This window comes from Numenius arquata, chromosome 11, assembly GCF_964106895.1.
Source record: "Numenius arquata chromosome 11, bNumArq3.hap1.1, whole genome shotgun sequence".
Classification (NCBI taxonomy): Eukaryota; Metazoa; Chordata; class Aves; order Charadriiformes; family Scolopacidae; genus Numenius; species Numenius arquata.
The window spans coordinates 12,245,459-12,264,029 of record NC_133586.1 but is presented as its reverse complement, the minus strand read 5'-3'; the positions used below and the strand labels follow the sequence as shown (position 1 = coordinate 12,264,029).

The 18,571-nt window shown below is 39.5% G+C and overlaps 1 protein-coding gene across 3 annotated transcripts; it reads left to right on the top strand.

Annotated features, from left to right (window-relative positions):
• Positions 1 to 508: 508 nt before the first annotated feature.
• On the top strand, positions 509 to 10,940 carry DUT (deoxyuridine triphosphatase). Of its 3 annotated transcripts, none has more exons than XM_074156152.1 (7): positions 509 to 611; positions 1,153 to 1,315; positions 2,842 to 2,933; positions 4,044 to 4,088; positions 9,051 to 9,125; positions 10,085 to 10,155; positions 10,604 to 10,940. In XM_074156152.1, the coding sequence occupies exons 1-7, from the start codon at positions 605 to 607 to the stop codon at positions 10,658 to 10,660; spliced, it is 510 nt and encodes a 169-aa protein (XP_074012253.1). In that variant the 5' UTR covers positions 509 to 604; the 3' UTR covers positions 10,661 to 10,940. The 3 variants fall into 3 exon arrangements, with proteins under 3 accessions (XP_074012253.1, XP_074012254.1, XP_074012255.1); XM_074156153.1 differs by having other exon boundaries at positions 534 to 787; XM_074156154.1 differs by lacking the exon at positions 509 to 611 and having other exon boundaries at positions 1,102 to 1,315.
• The last annotated feature ends 7,631 nt before the right edge of the window (positions 10,941 to 18,571 follow it).

The window sequence follows — 18,571 nt, the reverse complement described above, 5'->3', positions numbered from 1 at the left end:
AGTGGTTAAGCACAGGTTTTGCCACCACGAGTCCAATGGACACTCTTGTCAGCCCACAGCACAGAGTTGGAAAAGACCTTAAAGATCATCGAGTTCCAGCCCCCTGCCACGGGCGGGGGCACCTCCAGCTAGACCAGGTTGCTCAAAGCCCCATCCAGCATAGCCTTTAAAAGAATCTTAAAAAAAAGGCATTTTGCTTTAACTGAGACAGGACAGGCAGAACTTTGACAGGTTTTCCTACGTACAGCCTCAACAGGGAGGGGAAGCAGTTGTTTCCCTTTCATAAGGCAAACCCTTCTGACACTTTCTGAAGGAGGACACAGGTTACTTGCAGCGGGACGCCAGCCGGGGGGGCCAGGGCCGGCCCCGCGGCCCTTCTGCGTGAGCTGTGACACCCTCGGTCCCCCGCCAGGCCCGCCCCGCTGACAGGGCCGCCGCTGCCCGCGCTGGGCCCTGGCTCCGCCCGCCGTGCAGCCGCAATGCCGTTCCCCGGCAACGCTGCGCGCCCCGCGGGGTCCGCCCGCCTCTCCGTTGCGCCGCCGCCGCCCTCTCCCGCGGAGGCCCGCGGCGCCGGGCCGCTGGCGAAGGGGCTGGGCCGCGCTGCATGGCAGGTAGACCCCGGATCGGGGGGGAAGGTGCCGCCGCCGCCACCCTCCGCCCGATGAGCCTGTTACCGCCGGAGAGCGGCAGGGAGCGCCGGGCGGCCTGAAGGCAGCACGCTCCGCACACAGCGGCGGCGCGATGCTGACCATCGGCATCAGGCGGCTCCTGCAGCCCCGCGGGCGCAGTAAGGAGGCGGCGGGGGGGTTTGGGGGGAGCATACACTGCCCAGCCGCACTGCGGCCGCGCTCCCGGCGCCTCGGGCGCCCAGCCGCGACCGGGGAGAGGCTGCGGGACAACCGGCGAATCCCGCCCGCCGCCACGGGGCGGGAACAAGCACCGGCAGGGGCCCCTCAGCGAGGGCCTGAGGGGCCGGGCGAGGCCATTCTCATTGGCGAGGGGTGCCGAGGGTGTTCCGCTAGAGAGCGGCCGGGGAGGGAGCCACCGATTTCCGCCCCCCCGTGTTTGCCTGCAGTGGGCCGTGCCAGTTTTGGCGGGCTTTTCCCTCTTCCCCTCACAGTGGTTCTCTCTCGCCATCCCTTCCCCGCGCAGCAATGCCCTCCTCCGAGGCCGTCCTGCAGCCGTCCCCCAGCAAGAGGCTGAAGGGCTCGCTGCCTGAGGAGCCCACCGCGCGGCTCCGCTTCACGAAGCTGTCTGAGAACGCCTCCACCCCCTCCAAGGGCTCTGCTCGGGCCGCGGGCTACGACCTGTACAGGTGAGGGTACCCCACCCGGGGAGGGGTCCGCGCCACGCCCCGGCCATTTCCTCTCAGGGGAAAGCCCGGAGCTCGGGCGGCTTATGGGATGATTTCTAGGGGTCGGAATCGTACTTTTGGCAAATCTAAGTTTTACAGTTGTAGGATGGGAAACTTTGAGTTGTAAGCATGTCACTGTTTCATAATCCTGGGAGGCAGTGAGGGGGCAATGACAAGTTAAGGCAGGGAGGGTGGGCTAGAATGCCAAAAGTATCCGTTTTAACCACTGAGTAGCTGTTATTTTTTCAAGTTTGTATTTCTCTTCAACTAAACCTAAATATAGCAGCATTATACAATCTAGGATCTTGTTGCCACCTTGAATGAAGACAGAAGCCCCAGAAACAAGCAAAAAAAATGGTAGTGCACGTGGGCCCTCCCTGCCAGCCCTTCCTCTTGGTGCTGCTGCCAAAGGAAACGTTGGCAGTTTGGTAACGCTTCTGGCTGGAAACCATGTGGGTTGCTGTACAAAGTTAGGTTTTGGTTTGCTTGAACTGATAATAACCATTGTTCAAAGGTTTTCCCGATGTTCAGGAATATTTGCAGCTAGGCTTGTGGTTGTTTGCATAGCATTTCTGTGATCAAATACAATCACTATATCTGAAACTCCACTCCTACCTTCTCCAGCTTCCCTTTTTTAGTATTACTTAGGGTAATCAGCCTGTCTCTTTCTTCCTTCACCTATCTGACTTCCTTTCTGAAGCTTTGCTTCATCACACTTGACACTTTTCCTTTGTATTCCATTTGTCTTACGCCAGGTTCATATTTGTTCATGTTCCAGTGGTGCACTGTACACCTGGAAAAAGTGCGTTTCATAAAAAACCATTCAGTGCTTCCCAGTGTTTAAAAATCAATTGTTTGTCAAGGCCAAGATAAGCTTACCTTAAACAAGTAGAACAGTCTCGCTGTGGTATTGTCAGCACTGCTTCTCATTAAGCCTCCAGTTCGGTAGCTTCAAAAAGTTCGTAAAATCTCTCTAGTTTACTGTTCCCAACAGAATCCTGTAAGTCCTGGACTTCTGACTTGCTCGGAAGACAAACATGGTTGCCTAAAATTTAACGTAACAGATTATTATTTTTATTACAACTAGTTCATCTGCTGTTAAAAAGCTTAATCAGAAGAGTGTATTATCCTTAAGATTTCTGCTTTTGCATGAAAGTTACACAATCCCATTCACCTAGTGATTAATTTGAAGTTAAACTTGGGTTTTCTGTCTTATCTTACCAGTTAAAAAACATTTAAAACTAGCAATCTTAAGACTATACTGTTCAAATGACACTACTGAAATCTTAAGCAAGCATCATCGAAATGGGGATATATTGTGTTTTAGCATAAGCATTAGATTTTGCAAATCTGTAAATATTTCTTATATAAGTTCCATGGTATAAATTCCCAGCAAGAGGAATTCTGGGTAATTTTGTACCTTAAGTTGCAGAGAAGAAAATTTTCAAAATATTCTAAATAAATTAGTGTTTTTTTCTTTAATGTAGTGCCTATGACTGTGTGATACCACCTATGGAAAAGGCTGTAGTGAAAACAGACATTCAAATTGCACTTCCTGCTGGATGCTATGGCCGAGTAGGTAAGTAAACAGGCTGTACAAAAGCTGCAGAGTCATTGCAGACCAGGTTTGATGCCATCTTCACATTTAGATTCTGCCTCAAGTTTTCAGAATTAGTCCACACAGGGGAGAGGTGTCACGTGGCTGTGTGATTTATTAAGCCTTGTAATAGACGTTTCTTGTCTAAATATACATTTGAGGTTTGGTGCATGTCAAATGACAAAAAGGTGACTAGCAAAAGTGCTCATAATTTACATACAACTTCAGTAGGCTATTCAATAGTTTGTTATTTCTCTGCAGTTTCAGAATTAGAATCAGAAAGACCAATAGGTAATGGACATAAAGGAAATACCCCCCCTAGATGTTCAAAAATTAAGCCTGAAGTAAGAGTACTAGAGTAGTAGAATTTGACTACTTTTTGTGACAGAATACTTGAGAAAACCCAGATAAAACAATTTGAGTTTTGCGCGTTCTTTTTTGAATTATGTATAAATTTTTAAAGTAAAAAAAGCAATAGCCAGTCCACTAGTCCACTGGAAGAGTGTGATGAGAGTTCACCACGTCCTTTTATCTAAAAAGAGAAAGTGTGTGCATTTCTCTTATCCCAGACGAAATTTTGAAGAGAGTAACATTTTAGCAGCTCATCAAAGTAGGCTGTTAAAAACCCAAAACAAACAACACCCTCCACATTTAATTTATCTGTGTATAATATTTCATAGCAAATTGCTTGCCAAATACTGATTTCCATTGTAACTTGAATAGATTGACCATTTGAGATGATTCCAAACCAGTGGTAACTGCCAAAAATAAACTGAGATTAGATTAGTTGTTGTCTGCTCCAGCCGCATTCCTTGGATAAACCTACTCTGCAGCTGCTGGTCTAAACAAAGATATGTTTATATCATTTAAAGATTGCAATTTTATTGTAGCGTGTAGCGGCTGTTATTTTCTTTAATATATATGTTAACACTTACAGTAGTTCCTGTAAAATCATGCTTATTTTAGAAAGACTGTGGAAACAGATCTTGCTGCCATGACTCTGTGCAAACACACTATCTAACCTATAAATATTGTGTAAGAGGTTTAAAAGAAATAAATTATAATACTTACCAAAAAAATCTTGTTTTCTAGCACCGCGTTCTGGTTTAGCTGCAAAGCACTTCATAGATGTTGGTGGTAAGATTTTTGTTCTTTTTACTAAGACTTTTAAAATCTTGATTGCAGAACTGCCTTAATTTCACATTGTAATAGGTGTGAATAAAAAATGCTAGCTTTGTTGGTAGTCTGGCAAAAGGAGATAACTGGGAAATACCTCAGAGAGCCAGTGCCTCGTAATTATTGTAAAACCTGCCGAATTATAAAAAAAATACTGTTTTTTAAAAAAATATCAACTGTATTGTACTTTTGTAGGCAATACCTGGCATAAGAGTTGTTTTTTGATGCAGGCTTCAAAGATGCCTTTTTACATTCTGCTTTCTCCATTTTGACTAAACATTTATGTGTGATTCTTTTCAGTCTGGTGTAGGATCTGAATGGATTAAATAAATAACATACATATATTCTTTTACACAGAGAGAATATAGTAATGAGATATATAAAGGAATGATAAAAAGCACTGGAATACAGATTTCCTTGATTATTAGGATGAAAAGAGTTTAGTTTTACTGATGAAACTGTAACAAGTGATGTAAAGCAAACAAAATTTATACTTGTAACTTTGTACATTAATTGACTTAAAAATTGGAAGTCTTTTGAAACAAATAAAACTAAAATCCCACTTTGTACAAGTCTTTACGGGTTTGGTTTTTGTTCAGTACTAGCAACAGATTTGTTTTGAACAACAGGTTTTGTTTTTTTATAAGTATTTTGAGCTTTTCTTCAATCTTTATTTGAAATTCACAGATAGCTCTCCAAAAACAATTATTATAGGCATATCTATAATCAGAAGCCTTCATGAAAACCTCACTATGCCTTTACCATATCCCTGTAACTGCAACATGAAGTAAATGAAGTTGAAAGTTCAATTCCAGTTTTGCCATGGGGCTGATCAGAGCACAGGCACATTCTCTAAGTATTGTATTATAAAATGGCATCTTCATTGCACAGAAGTTCTTGCTGCTAAGATTATTGTGGAGTTACTCTGAGCACAGCTGTAACTACAGCAATTTAACTCGCACTAAATGTGTATTACATTGTTCTAATCGTACAAGAGTACAGTTCTAAGTTAAAACGCTTTCTGCCTGCTAAAACTCTAAGCAATTGTTTTTTCTGGCAATAGATTGTAGTAAAAGAACCAAAAATTACGTTTCTGATGTAATGACATAAAGATACCCATGCATCTAATGAGTATCTCCAAAAGCGCCAGGTGGACAAGAGGGAGTGCATTTTTTGCAAACTCATTATAGTTTGAGCCATAATGGAAGTTGACAAGAGAAGTGTGCTGAAAAGTTGAGACCTTTTCGTCTTCTCTAGGTTTTTGTTCTGGTTTGGGGTTTTTCTGCACGGGGGGAAGGTTTTTGTTTGATTGGGTTTTTCTCCCCTCTCTGTTAAACGAGAGATTACTTGGAGCAGTGGTACTCAGCCTTTACTTGCTTATAGGATTGGCTCTAGAGGTGAGGAAGGGTAATTCTAGGCATCCTTCTCTTTCTGATGCCAAGCCAGCTGAAGAGCAAAGCAATTCCCACTATAATTTAGAGCTGCTGCAGAACTACTTTTTTTTCTGCCTGCTTTATGGCATATCAAAGTCTGGCTGTGCCTGTGATACTGTTCTGATATCAGAGGTTAAAAAGGAGCATCTGTGCCAGTTTTGTGTCATTTGGACTTTGTCTTAAATAAGCATTGATCCTTGCATGTCTGTTACACTAAGGTTTTTTAATTGTTGCTGGGTAACATACAAAAGAGCACTAAGATGGAAATCAAAGATTTTTCACACCCCTGTGATTCTCTTTATTATACATGGTCTACTGTAGTGTGATTCTTTAAAGCAACACTTCTAAATCAATTTTTTGTTTATATGAAAAAATACATATGCTTTGTAACAGTCTCTTCAGTCTGAAAGTTAAGCTAGGAGATATCAGAAGGCAACCAGAAGTGCTTAACAGGATGACCTATGTTCAGATTTATAAAAGCTGACAGTTGACAAACCATGAGTAAAAGTTACTGACAATTAGTAGCGGACTAAAGCGGAATAAAGGAAAACAAAACCAAAACAGTTGTTACATAATTATAACTTGTCCTGCAGAAGTACTTTTGTCACAATGAGGGCATTATCCATTTAAGTAAAAATACATTGCCAGAAGTCCTGAGGGTCAGGGAGAAAAATTGAGATCACACAAGAGTATGTTCAGAACTTGCATCTGCTAGGTGTGGATGCTTTCCTAATAAGTGACACACCAAACTTCTGACAGAGTATGATGGAAGGGCAGACTGCCAATTCCAATGCATGATTTTTCCAAAAATGACTTAGGTGATTTCCACCCAATACACATAACTTAGAAAAGTGCCTTAGTGCTCAGCAATGAGTATAATTATTGCAACTTGGTGTTCTGGAGTAACAGAATGCCAAGGATGTTAACATGTTTTGCCAGTACGCCCAGTTACATCGAGTGAGTTTGTGACCCTACATAAAAGGGAAACTGATCAGGTCTTCCTGGATCACATTTTCCTGTATCTTACACGGATCATGTATTTTTGGATACAGGTAGTGTAGCTTGAACTCAAAATCCATATGGTGATTAAACTCTGTAAGGCTATGTCAGTGGAGGTATAATACATTTAAAGCAAAAATGATTGGTACGGAATTAATTTCACAAAATCTTTACTCAGCTGTGCCTTTAATGGAATTTGAAATTGTTATGGCTTCGACACTGTTTCAATCACTTGGCACAGCATTAGACTACAAACCATATTTTTATATGTTATTTTCTTTAATACAAAACTTCAACTCTAATTGCAAGTTCTGTTTGTATAGGGAATGCTTTTAAGGAAGAAGCCTGTTCTTCCTCTCTGCATCCTCTGGAAAGCTTCCTCAGAAGTGTGCAGGAAGTGCAATTCTTGCCTGCTAGAAAATACATCTGATACAATCTGTAGAACCATTACAAGGTGTTTACTTTATAGCTAAGCTTAGAAAATTAGAGTTTCAGTGAGAGGATTTTTTTCTCCTCTAGGGAATAATAATAAGAGTGACTTCAGTTCAGTCACAGAAATGTTCATCAGTCTTTTCCATTTTCAGTTACCAGACGGTTTTCAAACCCTAGAACCCTAGAGAGACAGTCCCTAGCAGCAGTCAAATAGGTGGTCAAAAGAATTTGGTATCTTTTCACAGAAGTATCTTATTTAGGTTGACAGCCTTTTCAATGAATACTTATAAAACAAATTTTAGTGTCTCTATATAAAGCTGAGGTTGTGCTAATGCTGTTGTTTAAAGGTCAGGGAAGCCATCTGACTAGATTAATTGTAAATCAGTATAGATCCATTATAACACTCCTTTCCAGGGGAAAAAAAAAAAAAAAAAGTTTAGGGTTTGAAAAGGGGTAGAAGTACTAACGTGCCATTAAGCTCCAGTTACTCCAATACAAGCTAAGTTTTAGATACTCTTTTGTTTTTTATTTTTTTCCTCTCTCCCAGAAAATAGCAGCAATGTCTTGTAGATCAAAAAACTTCATTAGCAGTTAAGCACTAACCAATACATCAAGTACAGTTTTTGTCATTATGTAGAAATAAACTTGCTTTCTGTCAGAGACATGAAGGCAGAAAAATTAATTTAGAATGATTTTTAAGCAGCCCCAGTTGTTCGGGTCTATAATTTTTTTTTTTTGATAATTCCAGCAAGAGCAAGACATGCAAGAGTTTCTTGAATGTATAAACCTAACCATACTACTTTAATTGGTACGTTTTATATATATAAAAGCATAATCTCAATTTAAATAGAACTAGTAATCTGTAGTAATCAGTTTTGAGTATTGTGTTATATCAGAGCAGAATACTGTATTAGAACAGAAATAAAACTAGCCCTCGTTATGTTAAATTAGCAAATTCCATTATCAATCTCTAATGCATAGCAATATCTGTCCCAGCATATGGTCTGAAAAAGTGTTGTTTTAGCTGTACAGAACCACTTGAGAATGGTTTGTCAAATTAAGAATTTATCCAAAGAGCTAATGATCTTTTTATATGCATTTATGAGCATATATACATAATTTCATGTGCCAAATATGAATTCTGGCTTTCAGCTCTCCAGCTGATTGACACGTGAACAAATTCACCAAACTAATGGGCAGCTGACTGCAGAACTTGCATGATGCTTAAAATTATTTGTGCTGCCTTTACAAGTTTGTTGAATCTCTCTTTGTAATGCATCTATGTAGTACAGGCTCGGTTTCCACTATTATATAAAACAAAGCAAATTATTTTGGAGAGTCATGGAATTGTTTAGGTTGGAAGGGACCTTTCAGATCATAGAGTCCAACCATCAACCTAACACTGCCAAAACCATCACTAAACCATGTTGCTAAGCACCATGTCTACCCATCTTTTAAATACCTCCAGGGATGGCGATTCCACCACTTCCCTGGGCAGCCTGTTCCAATGTCTGATAAGCCTTTTGGTGTAGAAATTTTTCTTAATATCCATCCTAGACCACCCCGGCACAACTTGAGGCCATTTCTTCTTGTCCTATCACCTGTTACTTGGGAGAAGAGACTGACCCCCACCTTGCTTTAGTTCTGTTACCCTGCCTGGGAGATGGGATTTGGATCTGTGCAAATCCATAGCTCTCAAATAAGACGTTAGAGTTAAAAACAGATTTCTTCTTGACACTCAAAGAGCTGAAAGTTAACAGAACAAATGGAGCCTGAATTTGGTACAGCTGTCTTGATTTCAGATAGAGTATTACAACTAAAATTAGTAGTACAGTGGTAAAACACTTCTTGACATGTGACAATGTTTTTCAGTTCTTTTTGCAAGATGGATTAGCATTTTTAGATATTTCAGTATTTTCATATATATTGTTTAATTGTGCATGAGTAAAGGATGTCAATATGAGATAACTGCAATCATCTGCTAATCTAAACCAGCATTATCTGTTATACTGACAGCATTTATTAACTGGATACCCCTCTTAATTCTTTCTTATGACAGCTGGTGTTATTGATGAGGATTACAGGGGAAATGTTGGTGTGGTACTCTTCAACTTTGGCAAGGAGACTTTTGAAGGTAAGTGTTAAGCTTGGCAGAGCCTGTTTTCAGCCATCTGACTGGAAATGCAAAACTAGTTTTTCTTTAAAAGTCCATGAAGACTTAGAATTAGCTGAGAACTTTTTTTGTTACAATTAATGAAAACATGGAAAGTTAACAATGTCCTCTCAAGGAAACAGGAAAAGATTCCGTTCCTAGCAAATTAGGCAGCATGCAAAAAAAACCAACCCAAACCCACCCAAAAAAACAACCAACCAAAACAAACAAAAAAACCCCCCTGCTTAGCTAAGCTTTAGATTCATGAGCTGTACTGAAGTGCAACTTTGTATTAAGCTACTTTCTTGCTCTGGAAAAATATAATTATCTAGCTGAGCAGTATTTGAGATAAAAACTTCTCCAGGATCCTGGGAAACAGGAGTAATAAAGATACAGTTTTCCTTTAATCATGCTGTCTTTCTGCAAACAGGGAATTTTAAGCGTCAGGACCCAGTTACAATATTGCCAGTGTTTTTGCAGCTTTTTCTGCAACTTCACAGCACAAGCTGCTTAGGAAAGTTCTGTGAACCAGATTGGGTACTAATCAGAAATTTTGTTTTCCTTTTATCAGTTCAGGTTATTCCCCCAGAGAAATCAGATCCTGGCTCTAGTTCACAAAAGGAGCCATGTTACATACAGACAGCTGTCTCCATCTCTGCACTATTTATGCGTAATGACACTTAGGATGCCACAACACAGCAGCAGAAATGAGGGGAGATGGCTTGAGCTGGTGCTGCTGCTGAAACTGCACCTTAAAAGGACTAAGCACAAGTTTATCTTAGCCTGTATTTTTCTGGGTCTATTAACATCTGCTCAACTAAGTTTTAAATAACTGTTTACACGTTAGTACGTTCTGATACTCTTGAAAGGGAATTGTCTAAACTTTGTATTGACTGTTCACGTTTGTGGAAAGAACTAATAATGTCTTAACTTCATTGCAGTTAAAAAAGGGGATAGGATTGCCCAGCTCATCTGTGAACGCGTTTGCTATCCCGAGCTAGAAGAAGTTCAAGTAAGTTGCCAGAAGAAAAATATTTCTGCTATTTTGGATAATCAATAGTTTAAGATAGTTGTATATAAGCTGAAATTTATGGTATAAATACTTTGCTTTACAACTACTTTCAGTGTTAAAACTGCATAGTAGCATTGCTACCTGAATAGAAATCTTGACACTGCATGCATTTATGTGGATTTTTACTTTTTTTAGTAGCTTTCAGAGTTAATGGGTACTTACGAAACACTTCAGTATGTAACAGAAAACAGTTGTCTCACAATGTGTGATTTGTTTAAACTTGTACAAAAGCTATTCTAAAATGTCTCCAAAATTTTTGTTTAGTTTCTCAGTCATAGCTATTGTTATGAGTAAACGTACCTTCTTCTATGATAGACAATATCTGTTATATAGAAACAAAAGGCAAGTTAAGACACTAAACCAACTTACCATAATTGATGTCTTTCAGACTCTAGATGATACAGAACGTGGCGAAGGTGGCTTTGGTTCTACTGGAAAGAACTGAAAATTATTTGAATACGCTTTCTATATTTTTTGTTATACTATTTTTAATTTTACATTTGAATTAGAAGTGGGATTTTGGAGTAAATAAAAAAAAAATATCTAAGTTCTATTCAGACTTTTCTGTCCTCCTGTCTATTTTTACAGGCAGTGAATTCATCTGCATTATGGTTCTACGTTAGTTGATGAATTATTTTTTCTTTTTAGATGTTCGGTCCTCAGTAATAACTAATTGTTTATGTGCTGTTATACTTTAATAAATTAAAAAGTAACTTAATGATTTGATTTTATTTTACTCACCTAAACTAAAATGGATGATTGTTTCCTTGCCAGTTTGTGTTACTCTTCTGGAAGCTCTTCCACATAGCTCAGTATTTCATGCTGATAGCCTATTTCATACAGAATCGGTGATAATACAGCTATTGATAGGACTTCCCACTCTGACCCCTAAGTCATCCTTAACTGATCCTCAAACAGCCAATTTTTCAGCTCTATTAGAAGAGCAGACAATACACTGAGCGAAATAACACTTATCTGGAAATAACATATATAGTAAATAAATAGTATGAAATATGCTGTTGAAATATTTGTTGACAAATGAATTAATAAGTTACTGTATGGAAGAAAGATTCTGATTTATCGAAGCAGCGCATGAATTGTTTTTTTCAGTTCTATTTTGACCAGTTAACATAGAACCCTTTTGGAATTTGTCCTGAACCCAATTGTTTCTTTAAGTGTGGGAATCTCTTAAATGACTCAAAAGCTTTCAGGTGAAAGAACATGCACACAAGAAGAGGGACAAAAAGGAAAGAATCTTGAGTATTTTGCCACTTTACAGAAAAGAATTAGAAAAGGCTGTGAGGCTCTCAAATATTTTTTTCCCTGCAGCTGTCTGTATTCTCTTTTTAAATTTTCTTAGCGGAAGGGTCACAAGTATGAAATGCTGTGCTTTAAGGAGTGTTTCAGGAGTGGAAAGGTAGGTGTTTTTGTAGACTAAGATGTTTCACAGCATTCTTCTCCTTGGTAGTCTCCGATCATAATAGTCTTGTTGGTATTAGTTGCATGTCCTTGTCTAGGACTAACCATTTCCAGTGAAACAGGCCTAAAATATTGCACATTTTATACATTTTACCCCCTCTTCCCCAAGGAGCTGGAAAATAAGGTGTAATAATGACAGCATTCAGATTCCTTCAACCATACGATAGTCATTGCATTGAATTGGTAGTGCTGAAGCAGTAAGTACATTCATCTTTGGCTAGGGTAGAAGTCTTTCTCTCCATATGCATTATATGCTTACCAGTTTTTTGGGTTTGGTTTGTTGTTTTTTTTCCTCCCTACACCCTTATCACAACACCGTACTTATATCTGTATACCCACACCTCCACACACAGGCTTACCACCCAAAAGCCGATTGTAAGCAAGAAGCACATCATACCAGTGAAGTTTTAAATGACTTGGAAAAGCTGATCTTGACACTGAGTTTCTTCTGTTCTATATCCTGCCAAAAAGGAACTTCAATCACCAAAGGTTATTCAAAGGTCTTAAAATAACTATGATCCTTTTGTGTAAAGCTGTTTCCACTTGCTAGACTGTAAGTTTAGAGCAAGTTTTGTTGCTCCTCTTGTCTTCTCTCCCCATCAAAAGCAAAATGCCAGCAGGGGATACGCTGATGCAAGTCCTTTTTAAAAGATACTACAAGATGGTCTCACTTGGAAGAGCAACCTACAAGGAAAAAGTTTTAAGTTCTGTTGATACTTACCATTTGTTGTACCTGTTGAAAACTGATCTAATTTCCATTTTTGAAAGCAACACTAATACTCCAGATTCTGAGATAAGAAGGAATAGAATTTGCTAGAAAAAGCACTCTCAAACATATGAGGTAGAAATGTAAATTTACAAATCCATGCCTGCTGTTAAGTTCTCCACATACAGACCTTTATCTAAGTGTCATCACCAAAAAAGGCTTACTTATTTTGAAAATTGGTATAGTTGAGTTCCTTTTCATAGTTTCTCAGTACTTATCTAAAAAACCATATAATGAGTTGAAGATTGCTGCAAGGCTTTTCCCAGTAGGACCCTGGAAAAGTCTGTCTGTCTGAAACAATAGCAATGTTTCCAAGCTCACCTCTACACTGAGCCCTCCCTGTGCATCAAACCATTGCACTAGGGTAACACATCCTGATAATTCCATTTATAGCATCGGGGTTTTGCTTCAATATGAGTAGCAAGTCTGTAGAAGACAAATACTTCTAATCAGGCAACAAGAGTTACATAAAGTTCGTAAGTTGATACTACTACAGACCAGGGCCTGTATAAAACTTTTTGTATTGGTAGTGAGTAGAGAATTCTTACAACAATATTTGTTACTCTCTTGTTCAAACCGTGCTGCCTGCACCTCCTCTTATTTTTTAAGAAACTACCACAATTTCATTAATATGAAAAGCAATACCCTCCAAATTAAAATTTTAACGTTCCCTTTTCCCATTATTACCACCTACGCTACAAAAGTATTTTATCTTGGTATCTGGCAAAAGAAACACAGGAGGCACAGAACAGTATCTGTTGCAGAAGCTGGTTTTCACCTTCCCCCGGCTCTTACTCATAAAATTCACCCTCTCCCTGTAAGCAAGGGGAAGAAGATGGACCGGCAATTCTTCAGCAAGGTTTAAATTTCCCTCTCTATAATGGTAACATTTTAAGCTTTACTTAGCACATTTGATCCCATTTTAAACAAAAATCAAAATGTTTAAGAATTTTTATATTAGCAAAAGAAGGAGAGGACTGTGAAACACGTTGATCTTGTTTGTTACTCTATCTGCCTAAATTAACTAGTTGTAAATAATTTTTGTAATTCAATGAAAAACTGGCTAAGTGTGTCATTGACTGAACAACATCCTTGAGGGAGTAACCCCATGAGAAGCTAGACACTAACATGGATAGGTCTTATGTCCATCTAGACAGATTCATGTCTCCAGGACCTGTCACTGAGGTGTGGTCCCCAGGGCTCACTATAGGCATGAAACTGGGGAGAGGTAAAGAACCAAAACAAGTCCAAAGTATGCTATTTGCAAAAAAATGAAATGAAAATTACATTACATAAAAGTGATGTTGGGCTGCTCTCCATTACCACTGAACAGGTTCAGACAAAGATCTTTTAAGTTTAGACTGTCAACAAGTATTGTAGAAGGGACATGTCTCCAAGAGGAGTTACCTAAAGCTTGGGGAATGATCTTGTTGAACGGCCTCTGTGTAAATGGAACATGGAGCTTTTATAATGGAAAATAATTTGCTGGGAGTTCTCATCTACAGCAGAAAATGGCTTTTTCCTGCAGGGAAAGGAAAAGAACATTACTAACTAATAATCTGCCTCCTTTCTTTTAGAAATGGATTAGACTTGTTATAAATAGAAGAGCAAACCTGGCCTTCAACCCCAGGTGAATTTGGAGGAGAATGCTAACTTTTGAATTCAGATGCTTGGTTCCAGATTCCCTCCCATAGTTTGGGTTCTATTTTGAGAACTGAAAGGGTTCTATTTTCTAATTTGTACTGAAATACATATGACAGCTTGTATTTCCTTACCAAGGCAGAAGCTGATGAGGGTCTTGAAGGAACAGGTGATCACTAGATCATTCCTACTATTTGAACTCTCCGCTTACGGACAAAAATCCTAAAAGAAAGATTATGGTAATGATACCATTGATCTTTAGTCCTTTTCTTGGTTCCCCAAAGTATTAACCTAGTCTTTAATGGCTGTGAATTTAGCACTGCTTCCTCAGTTCAGCTACTACATAGTCTGTGGTATGTTAAGAATTTTTTGGATATTTTGATATTTTTTAGTACATCAGCCACTAGATGGCACTTAAAGTTTGCTTTCTTTTCCACTTTTTTTTTCCAGAGGTATTTTTCAAAGAACTGTTCATCTATAATTAAGAGTTGATGACTCCCATTGGGACTATGCTGGCGGAAAGCAAGATGCAGCAATATTTGAGTGAAAGCAGGCAAAAGTATAACCATTAAAGAGGGAACAATGACTATAATTTAAATAAGATTTGGGTGGTTGCAGTGTTTGCATAATCCCTCCTGGCATGCAAGAGCACTAGAGAAGCCTGTGGCTTTGCTCTCCTGCTGTGTTTCAACAAAAATGGAAAATTGTAATGAACAGCAACATTTTTCCTATCTTTCATATTCACTCTCTTCTCACTCCCCCTTCCTCCATTCCTTTAAGTGGAATGCAGTCTACTTAAGGATTGCATTGTAATGAAAGTATAGCTTGGTAAACTCTGCATTGGATTCTTCAAATCAGTTGCCTCTTGCTGCAAGTTCAGGACATAAATTAAAACTTACTTAATACGTGTTAACCCAGTAGCAGCAGGTGACTTATAGTAACCTGAATTAGGTGAATTTTTACGAAGGTTCCCCAGTTTCTGTATTGGTTGCTACTCCTGTAATAGCGCAGTCCTGTGCTCTTGTATTTGTTTTCCCTCCCTACCCCCCCTCTTTTTTTTTTTTTTTTTTTTTTTAAATAACTATCATTGTACTTTGGCTTAAAGATGGTTAAATAAGTTTCGGTATTAAGTAAACTTCTATGACCCTGCCTATTTCCTGTCCTGTCAAACCTTTCCTTGTAAGAATAACAGTGTCCTTTTATTTGGTGGAGTGTAGCATGATGTTTTTGGCAGGCCCAACATTTTTGACTTGCATAAATTTGTGACCTCAAGTGCAAGAAAAGTGAATGCTTGCTTCAGTGCCTCATGGTTTCTGCCTAAAAAGAAAAGTGTCCACATCGCTAACCATTACAATTTCTGAAGGAAAATTATCAGCACACTTATTCCACCTGATTGCACATGACTGCACTTCCAAAGAAAAGAATCATAAATAAAAATAAGTATTTTGCACCTAGTTATGTAAGGCACCAAAAGTCTGAAAATATAGGGCAGACTGTACTCCTTACGGGTTTCTAGAATTGGCACAAATGGCACTTCCCTTGCTAACAGCTATTTGGCAATCTCTGCCGCAGCGAGGATGTGATTCTGCAAAGTGTAAATTTGGGTCTGCTGCTGGGAAAAGAATGTCACATTGCATGGTTAAAGGTTGCAGGATCAGGTCTGAAGTGAATTAATGTAATTATTTTCCGAAACTTTCCCTCCATTAACGGTGTGGTTATTTAGCTCTTTACCACTGAAGCGATGCTTTCCCCTACTCTGTTAGAACACGGCAAGAAAACCTTTTACCCTGCCAAGTCTGAAAACCTGACAGATTAGTTTTATAATTTGAGAGCCCTCATCCAAAAAGTAACTACTGTATTTTAATATGTAAGATATGCTTAAATAAACATATGTGAGCTGTATATGCACACTTACTTGTTTCCCCTTAGACTTTGATGGTTTTTTCATTATGTCACAAAAATGTAATATTAATCATTGGCTTTTTAGGAAACATTCATATAGTAGATTTTGTAACAGAAATAAGAGTTTTGTATCAACTGATATTGCCTGTAGCCTTAACATATAAAGCTGACATCCTTGAACTGAAGAAAGTGATCTTTTGACTACTATTGATTCCAGCAAAGGAATTTGTTTGGGTTTGTTTTGTAAAAGGAAAAAGAAAAAACAAACAGTCATGAATGTAGTTTCTTTGGCCAGATTCTTTTAACATGAGTATTTTGTGGTTTATGGATTCCTAGCCCGAAAGGTTGTCTTCGAGTGTCCAAGACAAAATAACTATGTGTCCTAGTTGGAAGAAAACTTCCCCTTTCCTTTGCAGCTAAGCGGATTGTGCCATGTCTAGCGAGCACGGCAGTGGGTAGTCTCCAGCACTGCCTTGCTAACGCACCCCAGTCCTGACCACAGCCTTCCTGCCTGCACGAGCTTTGCTCTCCCACCACTGCCAAATTACAGGTACCTTCCTCAGGGTGCGGGGCAGCATCAAGGAATCAGTCCCACTTGTCAAGTTTTCACAGCAGCAAACACAAAACAACAGTCCTGCTTTCCTATGCTTCCATGTAGAAGCTACTTATGGCAGCGAGGCAAACTGTCAGCATTACAGGTAAATCAAGCCACTTAAATTCTTCAATAATAATTTATTTTTTGTCCATCCAATCCTATGACACTGTATCGTAGCAATACATAGGCTGGCAGTAGTCAAAGAAGAGGAAGAAGTCTTTTGTTAGAAGAGAAAGTATTAATATTTCAGTTCTGTTCTTACCTTTCTTCTCAACTTGCATTAAGGCATTAGCAATGTGAGAAAACTGAAAAAGGAGTTGTGAAAATGCCAGGAAATCATGGATCCAGTGACAGAGAACTCTTTGCCCTCCCTAGACGTGAAGAAAAGGAGACAGCTGAGTCAGAATGGACTGAGAGCTCCCACTTCATCCTCTTGGTGAGTTTTTTTTGGGTTTGGGGTGGGTTCTATTGTTGTTTTGGTTGGTTTTGTTTGTTTATATTAATCATATCAATTAAACTAATAAAAGTTGTCCAGGAAAAACTGGATAAAGTTCACTGCCTGGGAGACTGCTACGAAATGAAAAGCCAAACTGCTGCTCTAGGGAGGCAGCAAGGTACTGGTATTTTTGTCAGAACATCATTCTTCACCCATGTGCAGCACTGTACATCTTGTTATCAGTTTCTAGCTAAGAGAGGCTTTAAGAGCAGCTTTAAAGAGGGCTTCGCATTTCCTGAAGCATGACATATGTTGTGTCCTATCCCAGGTCATCTGCACAGAGCCTCCAGACTGCTGTTCATAGCTTTCCCAAATGCCAGCTGAGTAAGACTAATAGTCAAAACAGGCAAGCTTTCACCATTGTATCTTGAGCAGGCTGGAAGTCTGCTGTGTAGGAAAAGTAGCCTCTGTTTGCACTTTTTATTTGGATGACCTTCTAGATGCTTAGCATTTATGGGACAGCCTAGACTGAGCAGAAAACCACAGCTCAGGGACTTCTGAGTAGTTTGGTTCCTACAACAGGATTCTGGATTTTTTCAGTCCTGCATGTTCCTGCTTGCCAACAGGACCTACGTTTTTATTTTTAAATCTTTAAAACTATGAGAGCCTACATTAATAACAAAAGAACAAACTTGACTCCACCTCTGTCCCCCTACTCCTGAAGTTTGCTATTCAAATGTTCAGACCATGTGTTGAAGACATGGCTATGTATATATGAAAGCATGCAAATGATCACTGATGCCAGGATTGCATGCAAGATAAATGAAAAATTATTACTCATTTGCAATTATTCCAAGAAATTTTGAGTAGCTGCCAAAATAATAGAACAGCTGGATGAGGAGGGGGACAGGGTCTGTTTAAGCTGGCACTCAGGCTAAAGAAATTCATGCAAAGCCATGGTTGTCTGGAAGAGTCAGCTTTATCCCAGTGTTGGGCTGGTGTGCAACACCACGCACTGATGAAGCGGCATGCTAGCAACATCTGCCCAGCAAATGGGTTGCTCCTCCAGCTTCCATTGTATTTGAGCTGTTGGAGGACAGTGAGTGCCTCTAGAGCCACAGATCAGCAAAACCAACGCAACATTGAAACCAGGGCTGTGGTGGGCTTGTTAATCATGACACTACCTTGTTGGTACTAACCCAGGGTAGGAATGAAACTGGGGTTTACTATAAATATCATGACTGAGCAAATAGAGTAGATATGGAGAAAGCTAAGGCTTTACTCATTTCTTATGAGCCCTTAGGCTCTCCCTGGATAGCAACTTTTCCCCCCGTGCTTTTCCTCATTGAGCTCTACCTTCTGGTTTGTCAAACTTTCATTTTCCAGGTGTGCCATGAGCAGGCAATGGTAGGAGTGTTTAAATAGTTGAAAGATTTGTGTGAAACTTGCTCACTTCTAATGAACAGTACAGAAATAATTTAAGCTCTGTTTAACTGGTGCAAAGGAAAAGTGCTTACAAATGAGGCATTAGTACCAA

What these genes read in the sequence shown, in the direction of transcription:
- DUT (XM_074156153.1), top strand. Translation starts at nt 742, where the DNA reads ATGCTGACCATCGGCATCAGGCGGCTCCTGCAGCCCCGCGGGCGCA. An exon ending in TGGATGCTATGGCCGAGTAG is followed by an intron (nt 2,934 to 4,043) that starts GTAAGTAAACAG and finishes CTTGTTTTCTAG; the next exon opens with CACCGCGTTCTGGTTTAGCT. An exon ending in GCACTTCATAGATGTTGGTG is followed by an intron (nt 4,089 to 9,050) that starts GTAAGATTTTTG and finishes TTCTTATGACAG; the next exon opens with CTGGTGTTATTGATGAGGAT.